The 22,000-nt window shown below is 39.5% G+C and overlaps 1 protein-coding gene across 1 annotated transcript in view; it reads left to right on the top strand.

The window, feature by feature from the left end:
• LOC121945899 (MDM2 binding protein) overlaps positions 1–10,080 on the top strand; it is a 36,320-nt gene extending 26,240 nt beyond the window's left edge. The window contains exons 14-23 of the mRNA XM_042490266.1: positions 830–994; positions 3,827–3,920; positions 4,004–4,162; positions 4,657–4,752; positions 4,926–5,189; positions 5,366–5,484; positions 5,692–5,804; positions 8,245–8,358; positions 9,364–9,429; positions 9,519–10,080. Of these exons, the coding sequence (XP_042346200.1) occupies positions 830–994; positions 3,827–3,920; positions 4,004–4,162; positions 4,657–4,752; positions 4,926–5,189; positions 5,366–5,484; positions 5,692–5,804; positions 8,245–8,358; positions 9,364–9,429; positions 9,519–9,557 (1,229 nt within the window). The 3' untranslated portion in view covers positions 9,558–10,080. The remainder of the gene's footprint in view (positions 1–829; positions 995–3,826; positions 3,921–4,003; positions 4,163–4,656; positions 4,753–4,925; positions 5,190–5,365; positions 5,485–5,691; positions 5,805–8,244; positions 8,359–9,363; positions 9,430–9,518) is intronic.
• The last annotated feature ends 11,920 nt before the right edge of the window (positions 10,081–22,000 follow it).

Below are 22,000 nucleotides of genomic sequence, written 5' to 3'. Positions count from 1 at the left end.
GAAAAGGCATGTCCTTATAAGTGACAAAACTTAGAAACACTGGAAGTTTTTCTGATTATGTAAAGTGTGTAGCGTGTGCGCTCTATCATAAGTCTGTCTGTTGTCTTGTAGGCTGTAATCTGTCTGTGTCTCATGCGTGTGATGAGTATGCAAGCATGTGCGTGCTAAGAACTTAATTTAGCATTTTCTCTGTTTCAATTTCACTGGTTATCTAACTCTCGACTGTTTATAATGTAACGAAAAACTTTTCCCAAATTGCCCCATCACATCTGTGTAGCTCTGTTGACTTTGTTGACAAATATTAAAAACACTTAAAATTTACAACTAAAATTAACTAAACATAGCAATTTGTGGATATTTTTGCTCAATAAACTAATACTTTAAAATATGTCCCTGAATAATATCATCTGTATAAATTTGCCCCTTGGCAACCTCATTAAAATGTCCAGAGAGAGTGTGAGAGTGTTTGCTGTTCCAATAAAAAAAGCTAAGGCTGCATAAGATTAAAATGTAAAACTACACCTGTTTTACACACTGCGGCTACAGCAGAGAGGAACCCTATCTCCCCTGATAAATGCAAGTGATTCTCCCTGCTTCTTCACATAGATCTTTGGAGTCTGGTGTAGTTCATTATCAGGATATTTTCTCTTGAAACTTACCAGTGTAGTGTAGAGTAGTTGTGAAATTCAAAAGTTAGTCCAACGAGATTCACTTATTCACTTTTTAGTTACTTCCTCCCTGCAGCTCACAAAGAAGGCATTCAGGTTCTAAGCATGTATAGATCACTGCTGCTACATGAATGAAAACCAGACTCTGTTTTTGTGTCCAGGACAGAAAAAAGAAGCATCGGCGTCACCTTTAATACCCGTCAGTGAGTTGAAGGTCATTCTGAGTTTGGCGAGGGAGCAGTACCTGAAGATGATTGACTCCACTCTGCCCTCTGCTGCCACCTGTCTGACAGACGAGCTGGAGAGCAGTGCTGCCAAAGACCCAGGTATGGACTAAGAAAGAGTCAAAAAACAATTTTTTTCACGATCCAAAGCCACAGTAGATGCATACACAGTGGAAATGAGTCAGTAGGCTGCTCAGTCTTTCTCATGCAGATTCAAGACATGACACCACTCACAGTACACCTTTTTCCACATCATCCTGTGATATGAAATGCTTTGTTTGTTGCCCTTAAATAACACTTTTTTTGTTGTGCATAAATAAATGTCTGAAGTTGGTAAATGTTTCAAATTTCAAATGAATACTTAAAACTCTCAGTTTTACTTTGAGCTCCATTCAGCCAGTGCTGGTTTAGAAAAAAGCCGTCAGATGTCAGCAGAGTAGGAAGAACAGGAAAAACTTCCGTTAGTCCGTCTTGGCCATGTTCACGTATAATTTCAGAATGGTTTATCCCCACTTCTTGCCCTGTTGTCAATGCATTTAAACAGCCCAAATTACTGTTTTGTTATGTTACCTTTTTGGAGCAGTTAGTTAACAAGTGAAACTAGATACAAAGTACAGGCCCTTTTAAAACAGATGAATTGTTTATACTGTGTGTGTGTGTGTGTGTGTTAATATAGGGTGTAATTCTTTGTAACTGCCAGCAATGGTGGCTTTTTTTTTAGCTATTATTTTTTGACACTTATTATTGTTCTTTCTGTCAAGTAGGAAATGTCGCTGTCAGAAATTCTTGATTGCTCCAACTCTGAATTACAGCTTCAGTAGGAGGCCATCATGAGAGGTTTTTTTCGACATGTCTGCTTGTCCGATCAACATGACTAGATGAAAGGGAGCCAGGACTATAGGATACTGCAGAGCTGCATTATACATATATACACTATAAAGCTCCTTGTATACAAATGATGGCATTTACTACTGTTAATTGGCTTTAAATTATTCAGCCAGTCTGAAGATATAGACATGGTGAACAGTACGTTAGAAATCTCTCAATACTGTGGGCAAAAATCCACATGACAATCACGAAAGCTGATGTCTGCTCAGCCATTTACCAAAACACATATTCTGTTTTTCTCGTGAGTTGTTACCCAGTGTATAGGTATTCACTTCACGCCCATTCATGGGATGACACTCTAAAAAAAAACAATGCCAGCTAATAATAAGCAAATAAATTATAAGTTATAAAACAAGTCCTAGCCTGCAGCCAGAGCTAAATGTGCACAGTGAGGGTAGTGCTGCTTTTAAAAATGTTACCTTGGGGCCTAATAGACTTGCATGTCAAGCACTTTTCATGTCATAAATGCTGTGACATTATTTGCCAATTATTTTTTGAGTTTCTGCACAAAATTGTCTGTCATGATCTTTATTGAGTAATTCTTGCCTCAATCTATGTTACTAGATTGAGGCATTGCCTCGGTAAAGTGGAATCGGAGTGAGGAGGACCGTCAGTATCATTTACATGTATTCAACCCTCCAGGACTTCGCATAGAGGATGTATTTGTATTTCAGAAGAGTTGAGCCACAAAGCATCAAAACAGAAGTGATGATGGATGTAAATATGTAGAGACTTACATTTTAAGGTGCAAAGCAGGTACTCTTTTCCTGTAATCTTTGCCCACGCTCTGCTCTGCAGATGGGAATGTTGTTTACAGCAAGGAACGGCTTCTGCAATCCATCAGGAATGACTTTTGCATCTGTGTATCGGTGTCGCCTAAAGGTGTGAATGACTCTGTGTGGGCTTTAATACCGCTGGCGAAGTGGTTCAGTCTCTTCATGTAACACACGCTTACAACCTCGGGGCATCACTGTGCATTAAACACTGTCATCTTGTCAGTAAATCTGTTGAGCATAGTTTCATCATATTTCTGTCATCCTTGAGATATCATAAAGCCTTCCTGTCCAAGCACAAGAAAAGTGCAGTGATGATATTTTGGATGCTGAGATTTCATCTGTCTGCAGAGAGTTCAATTTGTTGACCTGGCTCAAGTGAAAGTTTGGATAACTCCTGTAATCCATCATGCTGCACATGGTGCCCATATAGCCTGTGGCTATGCACTAGGTAGTTTCTCCACTGTTCTAAAATATGATGCTGCCTCAATAATATCTTCCAGAATTTTTCTGGCAGCACTAAACTCTATTTCCTTTAAGGTGTTGTAAATGCTCATCCATCAGCATTTTGAAATGATTGATATCGTCCACCTCTTTTATGACATCAACTACTGTGAGCCCCAGCTTATGGGTCAAGCACAGCCAAACAGTGTTAAAGCATCTGAAGCCGAGCAGTTGCTTGTTTTTTTTCAAGTCCATATCAGACAGCTAAAAATCCTCATATGCACAACTAAGGCTCTTTCTGTCCAGATTTGAAGGCTCATTTTGTAGTACAGGGATTTACGGGCACAGTGAACCTTTGGGTCCATAGTTGCTTCACAATAGAGTGGTGCAGGAATAAATCGTAAAAAACTGTGAAATGAGTTAGAATTTTAGCACTCCCAGTTCCCTCGTCTCAAAGTCAATAGGTTCTTGGTCCGATGCTTGGAATAAGGTCAGTGGTTACACAAGATGAAGAGAATTCCATAGTTCATTCTACGACATAAAATATGTCAGTAAATACCTGACTCGTAAACTTTGAAGCTTTTATGGGTCTTAAAAAGACGATTGCTATCAAGTAGCGTAATGAGCCTACGGAGCATCATCCCAACAAAGATGATTTTACATCCTCTTAGTGGTGGCAACATCAAAGTCATGTGGCTGTGTTGTAGTTAGTTTATTGCTTCATTTTAGCTCATTACTTCTGGATATTTCATATACCCAACAATGGAAATATTCAGTCAACACAACTTTTGCTCTGTCCAGCTAATCCTTGTTTTTTTTGCCATTGTAGGTTTTCAGACCGTTTCCCATTTGCAATCTGACTGGCCTGAGAGAAGCGTCCTCCACAACATAGAGAACCTGCAGAAGAGACGACAGAGGAGGAGGTAAATGAGATTTAAAGAAACATATGATAACTCTGCGTTCCTAGAATAACTGTATCTAATCTACAGAGTATTTCGTGTGTTAGATTTGGTCTGTTAGGTCCAGGCTCCACTGACAGTCTGCTGGGTCCTAAAGACAATCAGAGGAGCTCCTCTGCATTACTGGACGCCAAAGAACTTCTCAGACATTTCACATCTGATGGGTTGCCTACAGGGGAGCTGCAACCACTGGCTATCAACAGAGGGTAGGTTCAATCAGCTTTTCTGGCTCCATGATTTGGACTGTCCACAGTGAGCGCTGACTGGAGCTTAAATTCATACACTGCATCACAGGCAGACATAAAGATGGTCATGAAACAAGACAAGTGACTCAGTACAGAAATACTATAGGTTTAGAAATTAACTTTGACACTCTATAATCAGGTAAATACAATCTGTGTTGTGTTGGGATGGTTCTGGATGACAGTTAATGAGGCCATAATGAGGATTTTATTATGATCATTAGCCCGCAACAATGAGCTTACAACCTTTGTAAAAAAAAAAGTGGGTTGAGCAAATAATTGTTGTGCAGCAGAGCAGTCATCAGTTACTGCTAATAATTCTGTCAGGCCAAACGGTGTGTTTTTAATAAGTGACATTTGTATTTGTGGTTTAGTGGGGAGAAAAACACATTTTCTTTGACAAACTGTTTTATTTGTTTCTCCTCTTTCTCCTTCTTCCACATTCTCTTTCTCTTCAGTAATAATGTGTTTCAGCTGTCACCAGACCTTTCTCCCAGGAGAATTGTCCAGATGCCCTTCAACAAGGCCTCAGCGTCGCATTACCACGGCATAGAGTAAGTTTATACAGCGACTGTGCAGCTGCAGTAACCAGTATTTTACTTAATGGGCTGCTATTTAAAAAAAACGTTATGATCAGCAGAATCTCAGATGGTATCAAGCCACATCAGTCTGCATTACTTTTTTTAAATTTATTATTAAATTCATATATATATATTTGTTCCTCTAGGTTCTGCCTGGACAACCAGCGGTCATTGGACCGGGACCAGGCCTTTGTGAAACTCCAGTCCCGTCTGATTCGGTACGAGACCCAAACCACCTGCTCAAAGGAGCCCTGTGCCCTCCCCTTCGCACTCAGCCCTGCCCCCTCTCCTGCTGTGATGTCAGAACCAGGAAGTGTGCCTGATGGAGAGACTTTGCAGAACGCTGATGTAGCACGACTTAAGCGCAAATCGTGGGACACGGACGTTATCGGAGGTTATCCCCGCAAAAGGTACAATAATCGGTGTTGCTCCCGAGCAGCAAGAAAGATTGAACAATTGATGGATTAATTGATGGGTGGATGGTTTTGACGATCTTATGGTTGTGGTACGTGGAATGTTGTTTCTTTGTAAGTGTTAGTAATGTTTACCATGTTTGTGTCTTTGTATGTTTTTGCGAATGATCCAGGCTGGTGAAGTCAGAGAGCAGTGACTCCCTCTGTTCTCAGAGCAGCGGCAGCAGCGGGACACACCCTGCGATCAGGTCTCTACGACAACAGCCGAGCAGATCGCAGTCCACATCCTCAGGTAAAACAAACACACTATGTGTGTGGACTAGTGTTCCTGCTTTCCCACAGCTGATACTTGACTTTCCACTAAATAACACTGTCTGTATAATCAGTTAGGGGTTTAATGGTACATATTCGGTTCACACTGCGATGATGTGGCAATTTGGTTCACACTGTCATGATGATAATACCTAATTTTTTTTATTTTCTTGACATTACTACCCAGGTTTGGTGACCCTTCCATCTGCAGACAAACCTAAACCTCAGCAGCTGAAAACACATCACTCACAAACAGGGGAGAAATCTACCAAAGAGTCACGCTCCCAGAAACACAACAGGGTGAGTGTAAGAAAAACAAGCATGCAAGGTACTAAGTTTTCCTTCATGTAAGAGAAGTTTAATGCTAAGAGACCCTTTGACAGTGGACGTTGACCATAAGTTTTTACTACTGCATTTCCCACACCAACAAGTTTATAATTCACGATTAAAGGTTTTATTTTAGTAGTTCTGTCCATTGGATTGTGCCAGTATTACATTTTTATGCTACAATTATCATGGCCCAAAAATCATAAACTTAATAGAAATATAGTAAGAATAACCCACACCAAGTTTGCCTGGGATTTCTTTGGCTGTACCAGACTCCAGATTATGTCACTTAAATCAGAGTTGGCTGTTCTCCACAAATATTCCTCTTTTCTGTTTCTTTTTTCTGTATAGAGTTTGAGATTTTAAACAGGGTTCAGCGGTCACATTACATACTCAACAAGCCAAGCTCAGCCCTCTGAGCTGATGCATGTAAATTACGCTAACGAGGGATCCGAAATTTGCAACATTTTTTGCTGAGACTAGAAATCAAACAAAAGCCAGAGACTGTATCATATTAAGTTGCTGTAAGCTGTAAATTCACCACTTCTAAGCAGAAGACAGAGGATAACGTTGTCTCGGAGCCTGACTGGGTAAAACCTCTCTTCCTCAGGGCAGCTACCTCCATCTCACTCAGGCTCACCTTAGGTCTGGGTCTGCAGCTACCCATGACAGAGAGCATCATGCCAGCAAAGAGCGCTCACTCTGCAGCTTAATCTGTGGACTGAGACGTTCTCATAGGTACACTGACGGACAAAAAAAAAAAAAAGACCACCCGATTTGAAGAAACTCAGTCGACTGAGGGCGACTGATGATTCGATGATTTTCAGCAGCGACCCTCATAGATTTCATACCTTAAAAAATTAAAGGTGGTCAAAAAAAAACTAAATTTATTGGACTCAACACAAACACACTTTAAACAGAGTAAACAACGTCAGGAATAATAGCGCAGATTCTAGCAAGTTTCCTCTTTGTTAGTCATCCAAAATGTATTCTGTCCCTCTATCATACTTAATGTTATGATCCAGCACCTTTAAACTCCCAGCACTCCAGTAAGTCAATGAGCTAATGTTAGCATTGCCTCAGTATCTGGAGCTAAACAGATAAGGAGACTGGATCGCTGTCCTGCTGCGGTCACTGTCTTTTTACCCATCAGTGCATCTGTTCGAAGGTAAACCATTTAACAAAGTAAAACTGATAATGAAGGCAGAAGCATTGTGTTGTGCTCACGGGTCCACCTGAAAACAATGGTAGTTACAGTACTGACAGTAATAGAAACGTCAGTATGTTTCACCACAGTATAAGCTGGTGTACTGCCACACCTCTCATGATGACCTTCTTGTTGTTCCTTGCTCCACTGGTCCAACTTTTAGAAAAAAAAAATAGAGTAGCATTCAAGAATTCAGCAGTTACTTGGGTCAGTAAAAGGAAGTCCAAGTAATCAGCTATAGTTGTCCCACTTTTAACAAATAATTATACTGTTTCTCCTAAAATCAACAACTGAATGTGTAAGTCCCCCCTTATCGAAAAAAACACAGACGCAGTGACAGACGGACGCACAAAACACACTCGCAGTCTTCCCATGACAGATGAGAGTTGCGCAACAGCTCCAGTGAAGATTAATGTTTTATGTTTTGCATGTGATCACTCTGAATGTGTGGGCTGCATTATGATGTCTCCACAGAAGTACTTTAACAACTATACTTTTATCACCTGCTGCCTGCCTCCACTCACGCACACACACTTTTCTGTCCCATCTTTGACGTATTTGTACAGTAAAATGTGTGCAATGACAGACACACACGTGGACCTACACACACACACACACACACACACACACACACACACACACACACTTTCACACCATTTCCTCTGTCCCACGTACAGCTCACAATCTGCATCCCGACCTTGACTTGTTCTGATTTCTGATTACTATGCAAACAGGCTTATCATCCAAACCCAAGTATAGGAAAGAACAGTTGGCCCTATTCAGAAATAATGATAGCAGTTTATTCAGGACAGAGATTAAAAGCTGCCTTTCTCCTCATGAGACTGAATGGCACAGATGATTCTTCACAATAATTTATGGTGTTTCCTCAGAACAGTCGCTGTGACAAGATTAAAGGCAGATCTGTTTTTTTCAGGAATGTATTTTCCCTGTCGACACTGCCAGAAAAAAATATTTGTATGTTTGCACCTCACGCTGAATGTAAAGGCGTGCAACACTGCGCAAGGACGTCCCCCAAAGTCGACACTTTGACATCTGCTTCTTTTGAAAAGTTAGCTGCGTTAAAATTAGTTTCTCTGAAGCGGTTTTGAGTCAGGTGGGTAGGGAATAAACACAACTAGATATAATGTTTTTTACAAAAGTGTTAATATAAAACTGTGCGTGTGTGTCTGTCTTTTGTGTCCTCAGATGCTGCAGGAGGTGGTGGCTAAAACACTCAAACACCACGGGATCACTGCCGAGCACGAGCGCTTTGAGGCCTGCAGCAAAAGACTGTTTGATATCTCGAAATTCTATCTCAAGGTTAGTCCTTTCACTGCCCACATTCACAGTCAGCGCCGTCCTCCCTCTGACAGTTTCTTGGTTTGTATGCTTCTTTGCGTCCAGGACTTGTTCTGCAAATTTGACCATATGTCGTGTTTCGTTATAGATCCTCAGAACAAATTAGTATGATAATAGGAACAGTTTGAACACACCGTTTGTGCTTTTCTTTTTTTTTTTTTTGCCAAAACCCCATTTCTCATCTATTTTCTTTTGTGCCTCTTTGTAAATTGTGATCAGCTGTTTTTGTTTAATAGAAAATAAACACTGAGAAAAAAGTGGTGGAAGGCGTACTCAGATCCTTTACTTGAGTACAAGTAGCAATACAGTAATGTAAATGTTCTCTACAACAAACACTTACCTTCAAAACTTTACTTTTACGTTAAAGCAATTGTTATGCAGAATTACCTTTTTCAGAATGTAATGTTTGATACACTGTATATATTTTATAATAATAATAATAATAATAATAATTATTAATATTAATGTGTAATTGATGCATTAGTTTGTATTTTGTTGTTATCACTGGGAGAGGAGAAGCAAATTTCATCCAGCAAAGTGACACAATACATGAAATAAGCACAACAGAAACTATGTGAGACCCCTGTGTTTAACTCTTTAAACGTTACCGTTGCCACTGAAAATGACAACAGAAATAATCAAGTTTGCCGACTTCAAATATATCCGCAAATGAAATCAGATGGCAGTTTTCCACCTATAAGTGATTATTGTCGATAGCTCGACGTCACAGGGATTTTTTTCTAGATTTCTCTCTGTACATGGAAAAATTATTCTTAAGTACAGTACTTGAGTAAATGTACTCAGTCACTTTTCCTTTTTCTCCTTACTGTTTTACCTCACTTCTCTCCCCAGTTAAAAAGCAGTCAGCTTTGACCTAAAATGATCAAATAGTATGATGTAAAGCCCAAACGAGTTCATCTCACTCTGCCAGCATGTGTGATCTCCTCTTCTGTTGTGTGATCCCAGGATCTGAAGACATCTCGGGGTCTGCACGACGAGATGAAGAAAGCAGCCAGCATCAACGTTAAACAGGTAACACGACCAAACACTTACAGTTTTCCTCTAATTGGATTAGTTCTTCTAAACCTGAATCTTCTAAAGGTTATTTTATGCTGCTGCAGGTCATTGACTGGGTGTTGGAGAAGACCTCCAAGAAGTAAAGACGGTCGAGAACAATCAGTGAGAAAGAAAATGTTTTGTTATTTCATGTTGTTCCTTAAAAAACGGCATCCTCTTGTCACATTTTCACACATTTCAAAGTGTTTTGCCTTTTAAGCCTTTCTGATAAGTTTTAAATTGTTACATTAAGCCTGTTTTAATAATCTTAATCCTTTATTTAATTTTATCTTGTCTTTCGCGAAGGCTATTTAACTGCGACATATCATTTTTTCAGATGTATTATGTTTTGTGTTGGTGTGTTTTGAGTTTCTGTTTGTGTTCTGGTACACTCCCACTGCTGCAAAGCCTTGAAACAGAAAAACAGAAACATACTGAGACAAAATCGACCTAGTCCACTCTGCACTGTGAGAGGCCATGAAGGCTTCGAGATAGTTTCTTTGGGTTGCAGTCGTGTTTTCGACATGATTTTAAATCCTTTCTCAGTTGTGTATTTTGTCTCTACATATTTTAATAATTTTACAAATGTACATATTTGATCTTTTTACTGTTTCTAACACAATACACATAAACACAATAAAGTGTTTTTTTCTTATTTTGTGCACATTGCAACTTCCAGATCACAACCTGAGCCAGTGGGAAAGTGTGGGTGTATGTGTTTAGAAAAAAGATATAAAGTATATGCGCAGTGTGTGCTGTTTCTGAGAAATATGTATTACATTATCAGCGCTGACAGCTAACAGCCCAGTCTGGATGGTAGCTGTTATTCAGACACTGAAAACAAAGCCACGAGCGGTGCAGCACATTATGCAGCATCGATTATCACTGACAGTCAGACTTTGTACTAGTCTGTTCTCAGTTCAGACTGATGAGAACACTGCTGAGATTCCTGCTGGATGTCACTGTCTGTTCTCCTGGAGGAGCTGGCTACAGGTTTCTGGCAAAAAAAATCTCTCCCATGCCAAGACAGCATGAAATGATCTTTTTTGTGAAGCCAGACTTAACGACAAAAAGTTTCAACTTCACAGCAGTGGACAGTGTTATTCTAGCATTTTATCACCTGCATGAATTCGATGACAGTTTTGTGACTACGCATGAAATTTCTTCCTAGCCGAATGCAGTAAGGGGAGCTGGTGGTCTGTTCAATGAGCAGGAATAACTTATTATGTTTTAGTGTGTTTTTTTTTTGGTACCTATTAGTTTTAATTTTTGGGATAAAAAGGAATTCCTGCTCTAGTTATAGGTGCTGTCTGTAACTCTGGAGAAAGATAATTGTCAAGTCTCATGTAGACAAGTGACACTTTGTTGAACATGTACTGCTGCTTTCTGGTAACCAGATATAGTTTTGGATTAACATAAAGTATCCAAATATAGTGTTTGTCATCGCAGGGATACTCACTTTGAGTCTTCTAAAGGGTATGTAAGCTGCACAACCTGACATTTTAAGTTGAACGTTTTTGTGGGAATGGACCCAGTGTGGTATCCATCAGTGTGTGGGAGCGCCACTGAATGTCAGGGTGAGTGCAGATAATAAAAGTTATGGTATCGCAGTGGACCAGCAGTGGAGATAATATGGTTTACATTGTAGCTCATACTTGTGCGTCACACACAAAAATCCTTGGTAGGAAGTGACCAGAAAAGGAAAATACTGTGTGGCTGTGCAGAAAAGGCAACAAATGGTGCCACTTATCACCAGTCCCTGGGATAACACGATAAGGGTAACCATTAGCATTAGTCTCCTAGAATGGAGATTAAAGCATCTTTTTATTTTTGTTTCTGTGTTATTAAAACTTTGTACCGTTTTAAATCTCAAAACAATGTCAGATAAAATTGTTCCAAAAGAAGTCAAAAATCGTAAAACTGGAGCTCAAGTGTTTCTGTGGAACAACAAACGTTACACAACCAAATGTTACAGCATCTCATGTACTGTATCATGTAGATGCAGTGGACATGAATTCTTGGTTTTGATTCCAGGACCCTAAATGATTTACTGAGAGGTTCTTTGGGCCCATTCAGTGAATACAGCAGTGAATAGTTGAGCTGGCCATCTGTTGTTGCTGCTGCTTGTTGGGACATGTAAAATAAATGTTATTAATGGCCATGGGAGGTTGTTGTTCCAGGGACTTTGGGTTTGTCTTTTGACTGAAAGAGGGATGAGAAAATGAAAGTGAAGAGGCAAGATAAAGGGGATTTATACAACTAAAATGGGAGGGAGAGGTTGCAGAGGAAAAATAAGTCTCTAAACAGTTTGATCAGACAAACTCAAAGTGTGAAGTATTTTCAGCCTAGTTAGCACACGGTTGTCTTTTTGCCAGGGAAACTGTTTACTCTGTTTGAATGTGGGGAGAAAATTTATAACATCATGACAGCAGGTGAAAAAGGCCTCTTCTGTGCGTAGTCCTTGGATCAATATTTTACTGAAGAGCTAATTCATACAGTAACACAATATATTGCAAGAATATAAAGGGGAAAAAAATGCTATGATAAGCAACCATGCATCGCCATCCAAAATAATCATTAGCAAATTTAATCATTTTCATAAATAAACTTACCAAATTGCCAATATTATTTCTACATATTCTAATGTGTGCAGTTGGCGTTGCTGTACCTGATGGTACCTGCTTCGGGAAGGTACCATCAGTGTTAAACACTGTACTGTCCCTTTTTCATTACTTTCACATGAATTAAAAAGTACAAAACTAGAATGCAATATGAATGTTACACAGGCTATATCACTGTCAGTAGCTATAGTTTTTGTAAAGTGGTAATCTGCTATAAAGTTCAAGTGTTTGAACTTTTCATGTGTGGTCCTCAATCATATGCTGGACTCACTGACCCAAAATAGCAACGTAAAACACTCAAATACAATTAAATCCATGGAATTTATTGATAGCAAATAAGCAAACAAGACAATAAAAATCCCAGGCAGAGAAGCAGTCAGACCAGCAGGGCCCACACCAGACGCCTCTGTCCTCTGCTGCTGCCACAGAAGCTTTTCAGCACCTCCTTCTCCAGGCCAGGTGATGCAGCACACCTGAGGAGATGTACAGACAAAGGGGGAAGGGACAACAGCACAAGACACACACTGTTGTAACAATTACAATTTTTAAATAAAAAACAGCAACATAAGCTTTACTTGCCCTTGCAATTGTGCACCTGATGATGATGTATGATCTGGACACAGTCACTGTGGACATTTGTAAGCTTATATGTGGCAAAACAAGCATAAATTAATGACGTCTAGTTTGAGTTACAAGAAAAATCCCTGTTTTATCTCTATTCATAAATCAGTATACATCTGGAGTCTTCAGGGAACCTTTCTTGTTGGTCCTTACTCAAACCAACTCACTGTATTTTGGCCTATACCACAATTTAGAAACACTGAGGTCTGAAATTTAAATTTATCTAGCCTAACATAACTCACCTAAAACATTTTTGGCTGGCCACTATCACTATATTAGGCCTCCATATAACCCTAGCTTTTGCTAATGGAGTGTTTTCATTTTTCCTGTCATCTCTGTGTGTTTAAAAGGTGGATTGATATGTGAAAAGCTCAAAATTTCAACTCGCATGTGTCCATCTTTTTCTCAATTCACTCAAGTCACGTGCATTTTTGCATTAGCCTTATATGCCATTCTGCTGTCTGGAAGTTTTTCTTCACATTTTGTCTGAACATACCAAAAAACTCACCCACACACACACACGCATGCACACAAAATCACACCATCACAATTTCACAGTTTATGTAATCTCCCTACAGTATGGTCTTAATGCTGTTTAAAGCCCTCTCCACACCGTCGCTGTTTTTGTTCTAAATAAATTTCTTTAACTTTTGCCCAGAAGCAATCCAATAGGCATATTATAATATATAATTCAGTCATTAGTTCTCAAGGCATTAAACCCCTTTGAACACGACCTTGGTGTCCTCAGTGGTTGCTGCACCTCTGGAACGTATTGTTTTAGTTTTGATGGTGTATAATTTAGGTTACATCAAATAAAACTGCTAGTTTGCACAGACTGTTACATTAAGAGACTTGGACAGGCAGTGATGCTTCCCTATAGGTAGCCATGTTGATGTTTGACGTCACTTATAATAAACATTTCTAGAGCGATGTTTGATACTCTATACCTGTACTGCAGTAATGAGCTCAAAGTTAAAAGAAACTAAAGTCCCGAGAGAGAGGATGACATGGATTGCTGCGTTTGTACATTTTATATAAGAGTAATTAGTTCTGAACAGACTATAGGAAGCCACTCCAACAGCGTGTGTGTGTGTGTGTGTGTGTGCGTGTGTGTGTGTGTGTTAGTATAGGTGGCTGATTCTGTAGGGATGCACTAGTGTGTGACGGAGCTCATTTTGGTGACAAAAACAGTTGTGCTAAAAAGCACATTAACAATGTTTTATAAGACTTGATGAAAATGAGGATCCATTAAGATGAAATTACAATCATGATTGCCATCTAGCCTGCACAGCCAGACACCATCTGTGCCAAAACTTTCCTCTGAGAGACGATGCTGGTACAGCCTGACCGTGAAAAGACAACATGTCATCAACTTCTGACACACAGCTGGAAAGCATTTTATACTTAACTTTTTTCTCTGACCTTACCTCTCTTATTTTTATAAGCTTTAATGTTAACTTATATTTTAATAAAAAAAAAAAAAAGTTTGACATTTTGACATTTTATCTGCTTTATTGCCAAGAATACATTTTTTTGGCTTCACACACCATTGAGCAACTTTTATAGGAATGAGCTGCCTTGACTGCTATTTTGACTTCTCTTTATACATCCACGCTGTAGTCTAATGCTAGCTTATATTTGACTGACATATATGTGTGGTATCAATCCTCTTATCTGACAAGCAGATTTCCCAAAATGTCAAACTATTTCCTTGACTTTTAACCAATGCACTACACTATAATATTATATATTTTTGATTTGTGGGTGAACTGTATCTTCAAACAAATATTGTAATGACAGATAGACACTCTTAAACTTAATTTAAGCATTAACAGTATTTTAAAAAACATTTGAAATCAGTATCAGTTGATTTAATTGCCTTTTTTTGAGGAAGCAGAACAAGTTGTGGAGACAAAATTGACATTCTTGCCTGATAAAGTTAATATTGTAAATGTATTAGCAAACACTGGCCTACTTACACATCAAGCAGACACAGAGCAACATTATGATTTATTTGAAATCATGTCTCTGGCCCCTTGATGAATGTCCAAGTCCATTGTTCACTCTCCAGGAACTCTGTTTTGGTCTTCACCAGCTCCTGAGGGTAATGTTAGGCTCTTTAGCTGCTAAACGTTCCACGATGTTCAACAGCTAGTTGCTAACTTTGTCTTTCTGCCATTTAGTGTTGGGCAGGAGGCGTACAGTGGGTTCATCAGAGCTTTTCGCTGAAAACAGCAGTCTGCTTTTTGGAAACTACACTGACAGCTTTGTGGGGGAGCCAAAATATCAAAGTTGCAAATCTGAAACAATTAGTTGAACAAGGATAAAACCCTCCATGAGCTGTAGAGTTGGTGATCATATTCTGTGGATTTATCACAATAAAACACCACTTTTTTACATCAAAGCTTAAATAATGAATGTATCTTTTTTCTGTTTAAATAATATAGCTACTTTCTTTTTGAGTTTTCTCTTTTATATCATATCAATTCCCCCAATGTCCACTCTGAAGCAGATTAGGGCTTAGGTTTTGTTTCAACTTTAGGGGACACATATAAACAAGGGGTTTGGGGGGCCTCTGCAAGAAAGCTTTAAGCATTAAACACATTATTTCCTGCATTCTGATGAGTTTGTGTTCTTTCTGCATTAATTTATGGTCTAAATGTCTTTCATTTTGTCAAAATAAATGTCCTCTGCTACTTTAATGTTTTTGCTAGGGGCAGATGTTCCAATGTTGAAAGGGACATGTCTCCTGCATCTCTACACCCATGGACTGCATTGTATCCTGTCATTGTCACGGTGTCATTATTTACTTTATGATTTCATCGTCCAGATTCCCCTGCTTGTGTACGTGTTCCCTTTCTTTGTTTGTTTCAGACCAGATAGGGTCTCTCAGAGGTTTTCTGTCTTTTGTGTGTCTGTCTCCCTCCCTTTTATCATTTGCATACAAATATTGACTATTATACTGATCCTGAAAGAGCAAAATAGATCAGAATACATCTCCTCAGAGCAGTTCCCATGATTGTGGATTTTACATGAACCGTGCACTGATGCACTGACCTCGCTGGTCAGTAAAAAGGACCCATGTCCAGTTGATCGGATAATCTTGTGATGACATGTTCCTGGAGTGTTAAAACTTAAAAGTCACTTTCTACAAACTCCCATTGGCACTATTTTCATGGCAGTATTGCTATAACCGTGGCATCAATTCACGTGTGAAAGAAAGCAAAGCACACACACGCGCATGCTTCCGTGCAGAGATTCATGGGACAGAGGAAGACACAAAGAACACTCAGCATGTGTGTGTTTGTGTTTGTGAGAAAGAGATGGGGGTTCATTCAGGGGGGACTGTGGGGACTTGGCAGTGGCATCCTGAAACATTCCTTTCTCTCACAAACACACCCCTTCCTCAGCCCACATCTCTTTCATCATCAGGATCCCAGAGACTGGCACTTTGTATTTTCGTGTGTGCGAGAGAAACGGAGAAAAAGGCCAAAGACAGTGAAAGGGTAGGCTGTGTACAGCCAGTGGGAGAACATAGTTTCATGATTTGAGGCTGCGTGTAGGTGGCTGTTTTTTGAGTGTAACAGAGCTTGAGGTACAGTGCTTATTAAGTGGGAGGGTCACGGCAGCGACATCACCTCACAAACATGTCTGTCCTCTGATGTAAGATGCTGTGTCCTCCTGTGTGTGTACAGTATGTTGCTGAGATGATTACTCATCCTCCTCTTGTACGTTAACAGATAATAACAAGGACAGAGTGAGGAAATGACCCAGCTTCAGTCTCTTGCTGTGTGCCTTTGTCTCACAGATTCATGGTGAACGTTCTCACGTCTCGCTTTTAACACATCAGAGATCAGTTGTGTCTCAGTTAATATTTCAGATCACACATTTGACAGACAGCATGGTCCATGGCCACATCAGTAAAACCATAGCCTGTTGAAAATAATGGATGTAGCGACTGTGATGTCACCTATTGGTTTGTGGGCTCCTGTTATGAGGCCTCGGGTTTGGCATTTTGACTGCCACCACTTTGGTTTTTGTTGGAACCGAAAGTGATCGTATTTGGATGAGAGGCTGACGTAAAGAGATTACTATCACTGTCCCAAAAAGGTTTTAGAGATACCGGCAAGTTAAGTCTGGCAATATACCAGATTTTCGTGTAATTACTTTTTTCTGTTTAAAATATAGAAAATATAGAGAAATCTAGATACTTTTTTTTTTTTTTTTAATAATTAGTGGTCTTTTTTTTTTAAAGATAACTTGTGATATGTATTTGATGTAACTCTTTTGATGTTATGTATTCAGTATATCCCTTTATGGTATTTCTTGTGCTGTTTTTGGTTACTTTTCATGGATACATGTTCTGTCCCCCATGTGGGAATATAAGAGAGTGCCAGTCAGCTCTCAGTGACCTGATGTGATTGCTTCAACCTGAGAGTGGATTGTCTCTCAATCAAGCAGATCACAATCACCTGAGAGATTAATGTGTTTGTGTCTTTATAATACTTGCTCAGCTTTGGGATGATAATTAGAAAATGCCCAATGAAGATCTCTGTTAGACTGAAATGTTGCACAATTAAAAATTGCTAGGAGCTTTTGATACACTGTGCCGATCTTGGGTTTGATTCTTGCCTGAGAATATGGAGCCTGCCATGGCTGCTTCAAGGGAATATTCAGGCAAATACAAATGTATGCTGTGGACTTAAAAAAGAAAAGAGATCTCACCTCTTATGTCAGTTTTTCCTGTCTATATACTTTCAGTGTCAGTCATCAAAAATCCAGTCACTAGCATTGATACAGTGGAAACCAGGCCCCAGCTTGCCCAACTTTAGATGACAACATCCACTGGATCATCAAGATGGTCTCTGGTCGTGGTCTGGGCCGGCCTGGTGCCAGGGTCAGCAGCCTGGTTCTTGGATTGAGTTGCGTAATTGGCGCCAGGCTCACCTGCCTCCATGGTGTCTAAGTCAGCAGCCTTGTTAATACCAGGTTGAGCTGCAGGGCTCATACTGGGGTTGTACTCACTCTGTGTGTGTGTTTGGGAGTTTTGTGAGTTTTCAAGTTGTGACAGTTATGGGGTATAGAGAGAATAGGGTGGGCCAAAGGCAAAGGAGGAGGGGGAAAGTGGGTAGCAAGAGGAAAGGCAAAGCCAAAATAAGTAAAAAGTCTAGTAGCAAGAACATCCAAAAGTAGTTAAATAGTGGGTGTCTGGACAGAACAAAAATAGATACAAAAATAGTTTGCACACTAGATGATGCTCCTATGGACATTCATGTATAGTATTTGATACCTCATGTACATAGTACGTCAAATGTTTATTTGAAGGCATCTTTGGATTTTAGACTCACATGACCTGCCAGGTGACCTGTCCATATGAGTACTCATGTGGTGTATTTCTGTACTTTCTCATGTGTGAAAGAGGGCTTGGGCCTGAAATGTCTCATTTGGAGGTAATATATGTTTATAGGAGCATCATCTAGCATACGGATTCTATTTTTGTATCAAATAACAAAATAACTCCAACTGAACAGCCGTTTTAACATTTAAGAATAATGTGGGGAACGATTGTTTGTTTCCTGAGTCAAGCCAGCATGCATATGGTCCTTATTTCAGTGTGTTTGTAAGTGAGCAAAAATACATTCATTTAGTCCATTTCAGAAGTGTTGGAATGGGACTATACTTAGGTTTTCTTCATGACATGAAGAAAACGAGAAACCTAAGTATAGAGAGTGCAGGCAGTGCGGTCGCACTGGGGCCCAAACTGTATAAGGAGTCTGTGGCATGAGCAAGCCAGACCAGATTGGGATGGCCCCTGGCAAAACTGTATCATAAATGTGAAATAGAAGTTATGTTATCATTAAGCTTTTTAATTAGCTAGGTGTATATTCCATTCGTTATATGTAAACTTACCTTTATCATGGTTGGAAAACAAAAGTTAGCACCAAGCAAACTATGACAGAATTGTATGATTTTTCTACATATACAATAAAAAAAAAAAAATATATATATATATATATATATATATATATATATATATATATATATATATATTTATATATATTTTTATTTTTTTTTATTTGGCACTTGTTTTATATACAAATGCTATGATGAATGCTGAGTAAGGAGTGTATTTTGTTGTCCAATCTTAAGTCTCTATATGATCACGTCACAAGACCATGATTCCCTGCGAGGTGAAGCGCAAAATCTGTCAACACTGAGGAGCTGAGGATTCCCAGGCAAGCCAAGCCAGCACTCAGGCCATTTAAACACAAAAGAAACGACAGGAGACAAAAGACACAAGAGGAGAAGGTGGCAAAGCTTCCAAAATTGGACTCTTTTTTGCAAACAGTGGCCAGTGACAAAGCCCATCGCGCTGGCAGCGGTTTGTCAACAAACACGCAACAGGTAAGCTAACCTTAGCAGCAAGCTAGATAACTTGGTCTAAATAATCGTAACGTGAGACTGTTGTGTTAGATGTGAATTTTAAGACAAGGCATACAGGTATTATGTAGGCTAAGTTGAAGGCTGCTAATATATTTATGTCTCTACCAGGTGGATAAACAGCCAATGTATTATGGAAAGCTAACTAATAGCCTAGTAGATGCTAACTTTTCCTAGCACAAGATAACCGTTAGATTTACATATTTTCGGTTGCAGGTCTAACCAACCAGAGACAGAGCCATTCAAATTGGTGAGTAAAGTGTCTTTTCAGGGGCTTTGGGGTATCTGTTGGGCTGCTGTGCCTCTGTTTAGAAGCTTGTTAATTTTTGGGAGTCAGGTCGCCGCCGAGCACCTGTTTCACTGAGTGTGTACTTTTGTACGTAAACTGTGCGCGTGCAGCTGTAGCTGGCCAGTTTTATAGACATGGCGCTGTTTGTTAATAAGTATTGCAGCTCTCTTTTCTCTTATTTACTATTATATTTTTGCCTTTATGTCTTGGAGAGCAGTTGTCGTGAGGTTGTTGCACAAAAGATGCCTGAAAAAGTCCGTGGTCATTTCAGCATGAGAGTGAATTGGACAGCTCCTTTGCTCTCAGGTGCTTGTTGTCATGTTTGTGAACTTTGTCAAAGCGCTGCTTTTAATCACTTTCTCTTTGACATCTTTAGTCAGCAAATACAATAGCTGAGGTAACACATCGCTACTGTAAAATCCAACACATGGTTGGTGTTATATATATATATATATATGTATGCCTAATTGTGTGTGCATATCTCAGTGTGTCAGTATGTGTGTGCATGTGTACTTCATAACTGACAAGCCCAAGGGCTTGTCATAATAGCCTGCACCGTGCCCCAGCTTTACTAACTTAGACCACTGCCCACATCACTACTGCACTGAATTCAGAGTTTCAGTGTGGCATGGTGTAAATTATAAATCACATTTTTACCAAACCTTCTCAGCAACAACAGGAGCTCACTGTGTTCCAGATGGCAGGACGCCTGGCCACGGCGCTGTGCTTCAGTTTGTGGGTGGCTCCTTGTGACATTTCTCTCTCTAAGCAGGGAAAACAAGATTTTAGAGTGCCTGATGCACAGTGTAGTGCAGGTGGTCCTCACTCTCATCGTCAAGCATCACACTCAAATCCTCATCTGAAATATATTCACATCCCTCATTCTGACCTAATTCATAAAGGCGTGCTCAAAGTTTTCAGTCAAGATAGACTCAATTTGATATGCCACATGAATTTCATAATGCAGTTTATAGTTGCTGCAGTTACACTGTCTGAGGTGTCCTTTTATAACATCTCTGTTTAAACATAATTCTCTTTTCTTTAGATTTTTTCTAAGCTGCCCGCAGTTGAGTCATGCTGTCAGACTCTTTCAGGTTATAACAATGAGCATAAAATGCCTGAAGTCTTTCATTGTGCTACACAATTAACTCTTAAACCACCTGTAGCTAGCACTTAATTGTAGCCAGGCTAAGAAAGCATTTTTAATTTAGAAAAGTAGCAGTTAGATTTTTAAAGAGGTATTATTTGATTCTTTTTTTCCCCTTCAGGGCCGCACTGTCAACAAAAAATGGAAGTATTGTCAAGGTTTAAATTATATGACCAACAACAGAGTCATGCAAGGATGAGAGAGGGTCCTTTTCATTACGCTGATTTATGCTTCCTTGCCTCCTATCTCCTCTGGTGACCTGAAAACTGGTTCCCCTCCACCATCACCAAGGCTCCTCCGTTGCTAAAATGCACCTGGAGGCGAGGATGGAGGAGAGGGGAGGCCTCTGGAGGAGCCCAGAGGGAGGATACACCAGTGTATCCTACATGTAAGTCTTTTATAAAGTGGCTAAACTGCAGAGCTCCTTAAGAGTCACAGAGATCATTTATTTGTGTTCTGTCCTATATATATGATGCACCTCCTCATGCTTCTTCATTTATTCACACATTTTATTCACACAGTGCTCATTTTGCAGTGTGACGTGACGGAATCTACAGATAATATCATAGAACGTAGTCACATGATGAAATGTAATTTAATGCGCCGTCACCCTGTGTGTGACACAGAGGACTATTTAGGATCATATTTAATCGGAAGTGGTGTGGCATCACACAAAGCTGTGGTTTGTTTTATTTAAAATTTACTGTACAATCAAAGATGCACGAGTCAGAGTCTTTTAAAGCCCACCAACCCGGTTATAAGAATTACTCCGTAGGCCAACCCATAAATGTACGCCTTAATCAATTACCCAAACCCGAAATGCACATACTAAAACTGTCTGGTAACACCTGCTGTTGGCTATATCCTATTTGATGTCAATTCCAGGACATATCAAAACACAAAACATGTGTTTTCTGTTTCAAAAAGTACACATGTAGGAAGACAGTAAGAGCTCACCCATCACTGATCTCATGTGCACAGCTGATATCCTTCAGAGGTTTGCTAACATGATGTTACAGGAATGGATATTTCATATAGCCTATTCACTGTGGATAGAGAGGCTCTTGCTTGCAGTCAAAAACAGGTGTTGGATTTACATATTATTTAATAATATTTTTATTTGACATTATGACCGCAGAAATTTATCCTAAATATGTCAGAATTCAACAGATTTTCTTGCTCAGATGCAGAATAACGGAGCGCAGCAGCTGATAAGAAAGCTGCTGCTGTGAGAGAGAGATGGAGAGAAAAGGGAGGAGAGGAGAAGAGAAGATGGGATCTGATTTACTGCACAGTGTTTATGAAAATTATAAATAACTTACAAAAAAAGCTGTTTTGTCACTTTATGACCCATCTGACCAAAACACATGTTCTCACACAGGTAGGCTGTGTGGTATATTATATAATAATGCAAGTAATTGCATAGCT

The sequence above is a fragment of the Plectropomus leopardus genome, chromosome 7 (genome assembly GCF_008729295.1).
Source record: "Plectropomus leopardus isolate mb chromosome 7, YSFRI_Pleo_2.0, whole genome shotgun sequence".
In the NCBI taxonomy this organism is placed as follows: Eukaryota; Metazoa; Chordata; class Actinopteri; order Perciformes; family Serranidae; genus Plectropomus; species Plectropomus leopardus.
This window is presented reverse-complemented; position numbering and strand designations above follow the sequence as displayed.